The 12506-nt window shown below is 42.8% G+C and overlaps 1 protein-coding gene across 1 annotated transcript in view; it reads left to right on the plus strand.

Annotated features, from left to right (window-relative positions):
• Nucleotides 1-12506, plus strand: part of Gpr156 (G protein-coupled receptor 156) — a 54602-nt gene that overhangs the window by 25256 nt on the left and 16840 nt on the right. The window contains exons 3-6 of the mRNA XM_070028716.1: nt 2923-3052; nt 3286-3396; nt 9229-9354; nt 10639-10734. Of these exons, the coding sequence (XP_069884817.1) occupies nt 2923-3052; nt 3286-3396; nt 9229-9354; nt 10639-10734 (463 nt within the window). The remainder of the gene's footprint in view (nt 1-2922; nt 3053-3285; nt 3397-9228; nt 9355-10638; nt 10735-12506) is intronic.

Below are 12506 nucleotides of genomic sequence, written 5' to 3' on the forward strand. Positions count from 1 at the left end.
GAAATATCGCAATGAAACTCCTTTAGACAACTAATACATGATTTATGAAGATATCGGGTAGCATCATTCTTATCTGTTGGTTAGTATTTGCCACGTATCCCCCTTCTTACATGGAGAGACAAAGAAAGCAAGGCTACCTTCCATAAGTCCTCAGTCTGAGGATGAGGAGACGCAAGAGGCAGACCTGAGTGAACAGCTGGCTGGTGGGACAGGGCTAGATCTTGGAGTCTGGACACTTAAGGTAAATAATAGAATGCTCTTTATATATGAGCCTCTTTGCAAAGTGATAAAGATGCTGTTTAAGAAAATAATTCTGAAAGCAATATAGATGTATTAGAGCAAGGAAAATTGGTGTTACACCAAGCTGAAGATTATACAAAAACTGTGAAACTTGGGGCTGGGAAGGTGGCTCAGTGGTAGAGTGCTTGCCTTGCATGCCTGAGGCCCTGGGTTCGATTCCCCAGCACTACATAAGCAAAAAGGAAAAAAGCCGGAAGTGGTGCTGTGGCTCAAGTGGTAGAGCGCTAGCCTTGAGCTGAAGAGCTGAGGGACAGCACCCAGGCCCAGAGTTCAGGCCCCAAGACCAGACCCCCCCCAAAAAAAAACACCTGTGAAACTAAATATGCTTGCATCATCTTAGAGTTTGCAAAGCGTTATGGCCACATGTCAGTATTCTCATCTGTCCCATTCATTGCTGTTAGCATGATTTTATCTTGGATAACTGTGGAATAGAAACACGGTGAGGGAAAGTGCAGAGGAATGTTGTGGAATAAGGAGAAGAGATTTGATGACTGGTAGGATAGAGATGACTAAAAAATAAAACCAAATGGGACACCAGTGGCTCATACCTATAATCTCAGCAACTCAGAAGACTGAGATGGAAAAGATCACAATTCAAAGTCAGCCTCAGGCAGAAAAGTCCTTGAGACCCTTATCTTCAGTTAACCACCCAAAAGCTGGAAGTGGAAGTGTGCTGGTAGTGCTCTAGCTCTAGAACATCTGCCTAGCAAGCACTAAGCTCTGAGTCCCAACCCCAATTTCACATAAAAGTATAACAATCCAATCACCTATACACAGGAACATGACATTTATTCTTATTTTTATTTTTTTTTGCCAGTTTGGGGGCTGAACTCTGGGCCTGGGCACTGTCCCTCAGCTCTTCAGCTCAAGGCTAGCACCCTACCATTTGAGCCACAGCACTACTTCTGGCTTTTTTCTGCTTATGTGGTGCTGAGGAATCGAACCCAGGGCCTCATGCATGCAAGACAAGCACTCTACCACTGAGCCACCTTCCCAGCCCCAGGAGCATGACATTTATATTGAACACAACTAAAATGCTTCACTATAATCACGTTCCTTCATCTTACCTTTGTGTGTGTATGTTCTGGAATGTAGGCTTAAACTTGGGATTCTACCACTTGAGTCAGGCACTTTGCTGGTTAATTGTAGATGGAGTCTTGTAGACATTTTCTACTTGGGCTGACTTCAAACTGAAATTCTCCAGATCTTAACCTCCTAAGTAGCTAGGATTACAGAGCCATCAGCACCCAGCTACTTGTTCTGTATGTTCCTTTGTTATCAGGATCCAATAAACCTTGTTTCCCTCTTAGATACAAAATCATGTTTAACTTGTGCTAGTGCCTAGGACACATCGCCCTCTGACCTGCTCTCTAATCTCATATGTGAAGGGTAAACAAAGGAGGAGGCTGCAATGCTTGGTAAGAAATGTACGCATTATCCTGCCCATGTAATTGTAACTCCTCTGTACAGTATGTTCACAAATAAAATAAAATAAAATTTAAAAAAAATCTTCCAAGAGGAGACCCTGGACCCAATTTCTGCTTTTCATTCTTTCTTGATCAAGTAAAGAAAGCAAAACAAGTTAAAGTATCCAATAAAGTAACTAGTATATGCATAACAAAATCCCAAACCTCTTTCCAAATAGTAGTTTACCATACAGCTTGTTTCTGACAGCTCTGAACTTCTTCCTGCATATTGACCTGCTTGCCAGACATGTACTCACTAGGCTTCATATGATGCAGTCCACTAGTAACCCAAAGCTCCAAGGGGAGCATTCTAACTCTTCCCTGGTTGTAAGCCTTCTTCTTTTTTCTTTTCTTTTTTCTTTCTTTCTTTTTTTTTTTTTTTTGTTGGTCATGGGGCCAGAACTCTGGGCCTGGGTGCTGCTCTTCAGCTCTTCAGCTCAAGGCTAGCACTTTACCACTTGAGCCACGGCGCCACTTCTGGCTTTTTCTGCTTATGTGGTGCTGAGGAATCGAGCCCAGGGCCTCATGCATGCAAGGCAAGCACTCTACCACTGAGCCACTTTCCCAGCCGTCAGCCTTCTTTTTAAAAGACATGAAATTATACAAGCAAGAAGTGCCAGAATTTCATCCCTCTTGCCAATAAATTGACAAAAAAGAGACCCATGAAAGCCAGGCACTGGTGGCTCACACCTGTAATCCTAGCTACTCAGGAAGCTGAGATCTGAGGATCACAGTTTGAACTCAGCCCAGGCAGAAAAGTCTGTGTGATTCTTTGCTCTGATTAACCCTCCACCTTCCCCTTTTCCCCAAAAAACAGAAATGGAGGTATGACTCATGTGATAGAACACTAGCCTTGAATGAAAAAACTAAGGGAGAATGCCCTGGCCCAGAGTTCAAGTCCCAGTCCCAGTACGGAGGGAGGGAGGGAGAGAGAGAGAGAGAGAGAGAGAGAGAGAGAGAGAGAGAGAGAGAGAGAGAGAGAGAGAGAGAGAGAGAGAGAGAGAGAGAGAGAGAGAGAAGAGAGAGAGAGAGAGAGAGAGAAATCAGAGAGCCATGAGAACATGGGCAGAAGCGATTTCTTTTGGGGAATAAGTTTTGATCCTGCAGATTTCTGATAAGAAGGGCCACGCATTGTCTTTCTCCTCTCCCCATCTAGGATTGTGAAGATGTCCAGCCCTAATCTGAACGTGGTAACCTTACTTGGCAGTTGTCTGACTTACAGTAGCGCTTACCTTTTTGGGATTCAAGATGTCTTAATGGGGAGCTCAATGGAAACTCTCATTCAGGTGGGTGATGTTTTGAAATTCTGTTTGGAATATAATATGATCATTTTTTGCTCACTCTTTGCTTCCATGACTGGGTGGTTCCTTGCATCCTTGGTATGGGCACCAGGAGGAGGAAAGTACACAGTGATGCCCACTTTCTTCCCCACGCCCTCCGTGGGCCTGAGCAGCTCAGAATGCATGGAGAACCAATGCAGGGTGCTCTGTGACTCACTTTTATCCCCTTCCACCTGCAGGTGAGGCTGTCCCTGCTGTGCATTGGGACCTCCCTGGTGTTTGGCCCCCTTCTGGGGAAAAGCTGGAGACTCTACAAGGTGTTTACCCAGCGGGTCCCAGACAAGAGAGTGGTGAGTAGGTATCAAGGGTTGGATTACAGATGGCAGCTTCACAGTAGATCAAAAATTGGAGAAGGTGGGCTTCACCCCTTTAGAACAATTTAAAACTTTTGTTCTTCACCTCAAACCTCCAAGCCATGTGGTCTCATGAAGCTCCAGGCCTGAGGAACCACACCCCTTTATTTTATCAGCTATCCAGACCTAAAGCCTGACTGACCATCAGCTTCTTTGGCTAGAGTCTATGCTCAGACCTAGTAGATCATTCAATCTTTTCTTTGGAATGATGGCATTTTTTAAATTTTATTTTAATTTTTGCCAGTCCTGGGGCTTGAACTCAGGGCCTGGGCACTGTCCCTGAACTGCTTTTGCTCAAGGCTAGCACTCTACCATTTGAGCCACAGTGCCACTTCCGGCTTTTTCTGTTTATGTAGTACTGAGGAATTGAACCCAGGGCTTTATGCATGCTAGGCAAGCACTCTACCACTAAGCCACCTTCTAAGCCCATTTTTTTTGGGGGGGGGGTCTGGCCGTGGGGTCTGAACTCTGGGCCTGGGTGCTCTTCAGCTCAAGGCTAGCGCTCTACCACTTGAGCCACAGTGCCACTGCTAGCTTTTCTTTTTTCTGCTTATGTGGTGCTGGGGAATCGAACCCAGGGCCTCATGCATGCAATGCAAGCACTCTACCACTGAGCCACCTTCCCAGCCCATCAAGCCCATTTTTTATTTTTATTTTTTAGCAAACATTATTGAGTCATGATGAATATCAAAACCTTAGCAGTGAAGTGAAGATTGCCTCTTAGGTCAAAAACTTCATCTGTCTCTCTAAAACACTGATTCTTTTTTTTCAAAAATAGCTTTTTAGAGACATAATTGACATGCAATGAAGTGCATATATTGGAAACAGATGATATGATAAGTTTTGACATATGTAGACCCCATGAAACATGATGTGCAATGAACATGTCTACCAACCCCTACATTTCCTCCAGCTTCTCTCCTGCTCCATCCTTCTAGCCCCTGCCCCTGACCTCAGGCCAGCACTGACTTACTTTCTGTCATTATAGATTAGTTTGCATTTTCCAGAGTTTTATATAAATGGAACCATACAATATATACTTTTTGTGTGTCTGGTTTAGTTTACTTGCATGGTTATTGTGATGAATTTTGTAGTCATTCTTGTATGTACTGTTTGCTAGGCCTCAAACCACAGTCCTCTCAGTCTCTATTTCCTGAGTAGGTGGGATTACAGGGATGAGCCACAACACCTAGCACAAAGTTCTTTTTGTTGTTATTGTTGTTGTTTTTGTTTTTGTTTTATTTTGGGTCCGGTCGTGGGCCTGAACTCTGAGCCTGGGCGATGCCCCTCAGCTCTTCAGCTCAAGGCTAGCGCTCTACCACTTGAGCCACAGGGCCACTTCCGGCTTTATTTTTTTGCTTATGGGTGCTGAGGAATCGAACCCAGGGCCTCAAGTATGCAAGGCAAGTACTTTACCACTGAGCCACCTTCCCACCTAGAGCAAAGCTCTTATTTTTTACTTACAATCCCATTGGTTCCTATATTATCTGTCGAGAAGTCTATCCTTTCCTCATTGAATTATTCTTGCATCTTTGTCAAAAATTGTATTACCTTGATTTCTGTAGCTTTGTATTAAATCTTGTGGTGTTAGTTTTCCAATAGTGTTATTCTCTTCCTGTGTTGTTTTGGCTAATCTATTTATTTCCATTAATTAATGTCATGCTGGTACTCAGGCCTTGTGCTCTAATTTGGCTTTTTCTGGTCATGGCTGGTGCATTTGAGCCATGCCTCCACTTCCAGCTTTTTGCTGGCTAATTGGAAATAAGAGTGTCATTGTTTTGTCTTCCTGTGCTCCGATCTCAGCCTCTTGTATAACTAGGATTATAAGCCTGGGCCACCAGCACCCAGCTCCATAGAAATTCTTTAAATCACTTTGTCAATCTCTGTAAAATTTCTTTGGGGATAGTATGTAATGCATAGATTAAGCTGTAGAGAATCAATTTCTCAGCAATGTGCATTTTGATCCACAAACACAGTATGTTTAGGTTTTCTTTGATTTGTTTCTAGGTTTTCCTTGATTTCTCTCAGTAGTTTTTGTGTTTTTCACCAAAGCTCTTTGACAATTTTAACAGCTTGTTTCTACCTTTGATATTGTCATGCTATTAGGCATGTTATGCTTTTATTTTACTTTCAAGTTCTTTCTCATATACAGAAATACAGTTGATTTGTATCTGCTGATCTTAAATGCTGCATCCTTGCTAAACTACATATTAGTTCTCCAAGCTTTTTTCATAGGAAAACCCATCTGATTTTCTACCTAGATCAGGTCATCTATGGACACAGGACGGGTGGCTCCAGCTACCAATAATGATACAACCTCCAATAGAGATGGTAGAAGCCAATGCTCTTGAGTTATTCTTGATCTTGAGGAAAATGTTCACCTTTTTAATACTAAATAAGTATGGCTGTTAACTAAGGCTCTATCACAGATGCTGCTTATCCACTTCGAGAAGTTCTTGCTTATTCTAATTTTTCAGAAAGTGTCCATATTGTTGGGGTTTTCATTTGTTTGTGTCAGTACTGGTGCTTGAACTCTGGGCTTGGGCACTGTCCCCTAGCTTTTTCACTTGAGGCTGGTGCTCTACCATTTGAGCCATAGCTCCATTTTTGGCTTCTTGCTAATTAATCGGAGATGAAACTCTCATGAGCTTTTCTGCTTTGGCTGCCTTTGAATCTCTATCGTCTGATCTCATCTAAGATTAAAGGCATGAGCCAGCCAGCAGTGTCCAGCTTTGGAAAGTTTTTATAAAGATTTAATATTGAATTTTTTCCAGAGTTTTTTTTCTCTCTGCCCATGAAATGATCACATGTTTTTTTTTTTAGTTTGTTTGTATAATGGGTTATGTCAAATGATTTTTATGATGTGAAATCAACCTTGTGTTTCTGAGATGAATTCCATTTAGTCCTGATGTATTATTCTCTTTGTATATTGCTAAATTTGTTTTTATAAAATTTTGCCTAGAATTGTGGTCTTATTGGATATCTAAGTTTCTTTTCTCATGATATCTTTTCTTAGTTTTGGTATTAGAGTAATGCTGTTAGATAATAAGTTAAGGGCTGGAAGGTGGCTCAGTGGTAGAGTGCTTGCCTTGCATGCATGAGGCTCTGGGTTCAATTCCTCAGCACCACATAAGCAGAAAAAGCCAAAAGTGGCGCTGTAGCTTAAGTGGTAGCTCACTAGCCTTGAGCTGAAGAGCTGAGGGACAGCGCCCAGGCCCAGAGTTCAGCCCCCATGACCAAAAAAAAAGATAATAGGTTTAAAACTATTTTTTCTTCAGTTTCTGGAAGAGCTTCTATATAAATGTATGTGATATAAACACTGTATAATAGTATAGTTCCATTTCTCCCCATCCAAATCTTTCTTATTATTTTTACTTTTACATATATAAATTCTATATATAATTGTCTTTATTTTTGTTTAAACAATCTATTTTAATGGTATTTAAATAATAAAAGTAGGGGCTGGGAATGTGGTTCAGTGATAGAGTGCTTGCCTTGCATGCATGAGGCCTGGGTTCGATTCCTCAGTACCACATAAGCAGAAAAAGCCAGAAGTGGTACTGTGGCTCAAGTGGTAGAGTACTAGCCTTGAGCTGAAGAGCTGAGGGACAGAGGCCAGGCCCAGAGTTCAGGCCCCACAACTGACAATAACAACAAAAATGTTAAAAAAAAAAAAAAAAAAGTAAACCATGTTTTCCATGTTTTCTTCTGGTATCATTTTCCTTTTGCCTGAAAAATATCTAACATGTATGTGTATCTGTATGTCTGTGTCTGTCTGTATGTTCAAGGGCCAGATTATTTTTGCTTTTATATAACTGAAAATATTGCCTTTGAGTGCCTCCTTCTCCTTCTTTTTCTTCTTCTTTTTCTTTCTCCTCTACTCTTTCTCTCTCTCATTTCTTCTTCCCCCCCATATCCATAATAGGCAACAATTCACTGAAAGATAAATTTCTGAGTATAGAAGTCTAGACTGAGGCTTCTCTGTTCCTTTCTTTTCTTTTCTCTTTATCAGTATTTTGCAATTTTCCCTCCCTTGTCTTCTCACTTGGTCTAGTGTCTTATGGGACGTCTGATATCTTTCTTCTCTTGTTTCTCTGCATAAAATGGGTGTGCGCACGTGCACATGTACACATGTGCACTCGTACTAGGACTTGAACTTAGGGCCTCAGCCTTTTTCACTTCCTTGTTCATAGCTAGCGCTCTACCACCTTAACCATGCCTCCAGTCTGGCTAATACGACCTCTTTCTCTGGTTGCTGTGAAGAGCTTCTCTTTGTTGCTGATCCAATGATTAGGCAGTGGATTCATTTTTATCCAACAAACATGGTGAATCGTGTAGCTACTTGTGGTTCTTTTTTCCATCCGTTGGCAAATACTCAGCTCTCCATCCCTGCTTCAGTTCATCAGTGCTACCAATGCGCCTCCCTGGGCCTTCACCACAATTCTTATTTCCTCTTTCACAGTCATTTTTCAGTGTTCTATCCCGTCATAGGTAGGTAATTTTCCTAAGTTTCAGAGCTGCAAAAGTAATATTCTCTTCATATTAAGTCCAAGAGTTATGAACATAAAAACAATAAGCTGGGTGCTGGTGGCTCACGCCTGTCATCCTGGTCTCAGGAGGCTGAGATCTGAGGATCATGGTTCAAAGCCAGCCCAGTCAGGAAAGTCTATGAGACTCTTATTTCCAATTAACCACCAGAAAACCAGAAGTGGCACTGTGACTCAAGTGGTAGAGTGCTCACCTTGAGCTGAAGAGCTGAGGGAAAGCACCCAGGCCCAGAGTTCAAGCCCCATCACTGACCAAAAAATATATGTATATTAATAATTGCTCTTGTACCTGCCCCATCTCTCAGCCCCACCCACTTAGGGTAAGTTGTTATAGTTGAAAACATCCACATTGCTAGGTACCAGTGGCTCATGCCAGTAATTCTATATACTCGAGAGGCTGATATCTAAGGATCACTGTTGAAAGTCAGTCTGGGCAGGAAACTTTTACCTCCAATCAACTTCAAAAACAAAACAAAACAAAATCTGGACACTGGTGGCACATGCCTGTAATCCTAGCTGCTCCAGAGGCTGAGATCTGAGGGTCACGGTTCAAAGCCAGCCTGGGCAGGAATGTCCATGAGACTCTTATCTCCAATTAGCCATTAGAAAACTGGAAGTGGCACTGTGGCTCAAGTGATAGAGTACTAGCCTTGAGTAAAAGAGCTCAGGGACAGCACCCAGGTCCTAGGATGGGCACACACACACGCAAAGTTTACACTTCTCTACATACTCACAGAAACATACCTAGAAATATTCGTGTAGGCTGGGAAGGTGGCTCAGTGGTAGAGTACTCACCTAGTATACATGAAGCCCTGGGTTCAATTCCTCAGTAGAACATAGAAAAGCCAGAAGTGGCACTGTGGCTCAAGTGGTAGAGTGCTAGCCTTGAGCAGAAGAACCTCAGGGACAGTGCCCAGGCCCTGAGTTCAAGCCCCAGGACTGGCACTGAAAAAAAAAAGAAAGAAATATTAGTGTATTTATTTTATAATTCCATTTGAATAAAAAAAAAGGAAGTGAAAAATAAGTGGAAGTATTTAATGGCAGTAACGATAAACACATGGAAGTCATTAAAAATGTTCACCATTTCATCTTTGATGGGTATGTTCCAGACTCCTTGGGAGGGCTGCCCCTTGATCCTGGAGCTCACAACTTGTGTGACTCCTGTGCCTGTGTCAGGTAGCCAGCAAGTGAGGGGAGACTTCTGACCTTGACTCTTTTGCAGATTATTAAAGACCTACAGCTGTTGGGTTTGGTGGCTGCTTTGGTGATGGCTGATGTGATCCTGCTTGTGACATGGGTGCTGACTGACCCCATCCAGTGCCTCCAGCTCCTCGGGGTCAGCATGACGGTGAGGGCTCCAATCCCTGGGAAGTCCAAATCCTGACCTGGGCTGTCCTCCATGATACACAGGGCCATTTTCCCAGCAGTGTCCACTGAATGGCCATCTTTGCAACAGGAAGATGACAGTGAGGACAGTCAGAAGCTGTAGCTGTCATGAGTGCCCTACTCCTTGTCTGCAGGCTTACCTCTACTTGTCTTTTTGTTTGGTTTTATATTGGTTTATTTTTTTAATGCCAACAATGGAACTTGAACTCAGGGCCTGGCCACTGTCCCTTAGCTTTTCATCCAAGGCAGGATGGCACTCTACCACTCGAGCCATAGCTCTACTTCCAGTTCTTTCCATCCTTTCTTTTTTTCTTTCTTTCTCTCTTTCTCTCTCTCTTTTTCTCTCTCTCGCTCTTTCTCTTTTGTTCTTTCTTTCTTTCTTTCTTTCTTTCCTTCCTTCTTTCTTTCTCTCTCTCTCTTTCTTTCTCTCTCTCTCTTTCTTTCTCTCTCTCTCTCTCTTTCTTTCTTTCTTTCTTTCTTTCTTTCTTTCTTTTTCTTTCTTTGAGTTAATCAGAGATAAGAGTCTCATAGATTTTCCTGCCAGGCTAGCTTTGAACCACAATCCTCAGTTCTCAGCCTCCTGAGTAGCTAGGATTACAGGCATGAGCCACTGGCACCCTGTTCCACTAACTGTGAGAGACAGATATATTATCTTGAGGCAATCTGTGGCATCAGTCAGCCTGGATTCCAATCCCAGCTCTACCAAGCTCACCAGCCACTCAATCTTGGGAAACTGATTCAACTTCTCAAAGTCTCTTTTCTAGGCAGGTAAGATGAAGGTAATACTACTACTGCACACCTTTTAAGGTTGGGGTGATGATCAAGAAAAATAATTCAGGAAGAACAGCACTTAATGGGCCTGACATATAGCTTTCCAGAAACAGGAAGTGTGATAGGTCCCCGGCCTTGCAAGGGGCTGAGGAGTAGCTGCAATAGAATTGTAGCCTCCCAGGATCCAGTGTGTGAGGATCTAGCTGTTTGCAAATAACCATCCATGCTATGTCATCATCATAGTGCTGGGGCACCGCTGTAAACCATGACTGAGGGGTAAGCCCTCTGCACCCAGCATCCACTCATGTGCTTACCTTTGTCATCCATCATTCTCAGTGGAACTCTGATGGCACCACCTACATTTTCCAATTTTGACATGCTGAGGGGAAATTCTGTGCTCTACCATGTTCATAGAGATCTGCTGTGTGGTCCTGGTAAGTGTGGGTGTGTCAGTCCTGGCCTTGTGTCCTCTCAGGTAACAGGGAGAGAGGTGTCCTGCTCTCTGACCAACACACACTTCTGTGCTTCACGCTACTCCGATGTCTGGATTGCTCTTGTTTTGGGATGCAAGGTTAGTAAACCACATCTCTTTGGGAAGAAGTCTGCATGTCAGCAGCAAGATGGACATGAAGCTGGGCACTGGTGGCTTATGTCTGTAAACCTAGTTACTCAGGAGGCTGAGAGCTGAAGGTCATGGTTTGGAGCTAGCCTGGGCAGGAAAGGCTGTGAGACTCTGATGAACCATCAAAAGAAAAAAAAAAAAAAGCTGGAAATGAAGTTGTAGCTCAAAAAGCTCAGGGACAGTGCCCAGGCCCTGATTTCAAGCTCCAGAGCCAACACACACACACACACACACACACACACACACACACACACACACACACACACACACACACACACACACACACACACACACACACACACACACACACACACACACACACACACACACACACACACATCTGGACATAAAAGGGGAATTACAAGAGTTTTTGAGATCTGTTAGTGATGTCTGCAAAAAATGTTGAGCTCAGAGGAGACCTTTTTTGATGCATAAATCCCAAAGCCATGACCCTTTATTTCCTCTAATTCTTATCTCTTTGGAGGGTTACTTTTACTCCTGGTCCCTCATTCAGTCTTCCTCCAAATCATCAGCAATTTACCCACTGTTTCTCCTGTCTGATTTTTCAGGCTGATTCAGTAACAGCTCTTTTCTCCTCAGCTCTATTTTTATAAGAGGAATTATGAAAAAATATTCCATTCACTTAATTTGTTCTGAGTGCCTTTACTATGTCCCTGTGTCTTTGTGAAGATTTGAATCAGAGCTGGGAATGGTGGCCCATGCATGTAATCCCAGCTTGTTGAAGTAGAAGGATGATGAGCTTGAGGCCCACCCAGGCAAAGTTAGCCAGAGCCTATCTCAAAAACAAAGAGGCAGATACCAGGGGCTAATACCTGTAACCCCAGCTACTTACAAAGTGGACACTGGGAAGGTTGCTGTTTGAGACTAACTGGGCAAAAGTTTACCAGACCATCTCAACAAATAAGCTGGGTATGGTGCTTCACACTATAATCCCAGCTACATGAAAAGTGTAGGTTAGAAGGATTATTTAAGCTGGCCTAGCCACAAAGCATGAGACCCTATCTGAAAAATAACCAAAGCAAAAAGAGTTGAGGGAGTGACTCAAGTCGTAGAGTGCTAGCAATTAGACCCTTGAGTTCAATGCTCAACATTAAAAATAATAATGTTTAAAAAAATACACACAGCCAACAACCAGGTATCATATTGCCATTCACCTGCCTGCCTTTTTTTTTTTTTTAATCAGCTATGGGGCTTGAACTGTGGGCTTGAGCACTGTCCCTCAGTTCTTCAGCTCAAGATGAGTACTCTACCGCTTGAGTCACAGCGCCACTTCTGGTTTTCTAGTAGTTTATTGGAGATAAGGGTTTCACAGACTTTCCTGCCTGGGCTGGCTTTGAACTGTAACCCTCAGATCTCAGCTCCTGAGTAGCTAGGATTACAGGCATGAGCCACTGGCACCAGGCTTTTTTTATATTATTATTATTATTATTATTATTATTATTATTATTATTATTATTATTATTATTATTATTATTATTTTGCCAGTCCTGGGGTTTGAACTCTGGACCTGGGCACTGTCCCCAAGCTTCTTTTACTCAAGGCTAACACTCTACTACTTGAGCCACAGCCCCACTTTCAGCTTTCTCTGTGTATGTGGTACTGAGGAATCAGGCTTCATATGTGCTAGGCAAGCACTCTACCACTAAGCCACATTCCCAGCCCTTGCCTGACTTTTTGCCTCACAGTATCCCATACTCCCA

This window comes from Dipodomys merriami, unplaced genomic scaffold, assembly GCF_024711535.1.
Source record: "Dipodomys merriami isolate MVZ:Mamm:240054 unplaced genomic scaffold, mDipMer1.0.p SCAF_2, whole genome shotgun sequence".
Classification (NCBI taxonomy): domain Eukaryota; kingdom Metazoa; phylum Chordata; class Mammalia; order Rodentia; family Heteromyidae; genus Dipodomys; species Dipodomys merriami.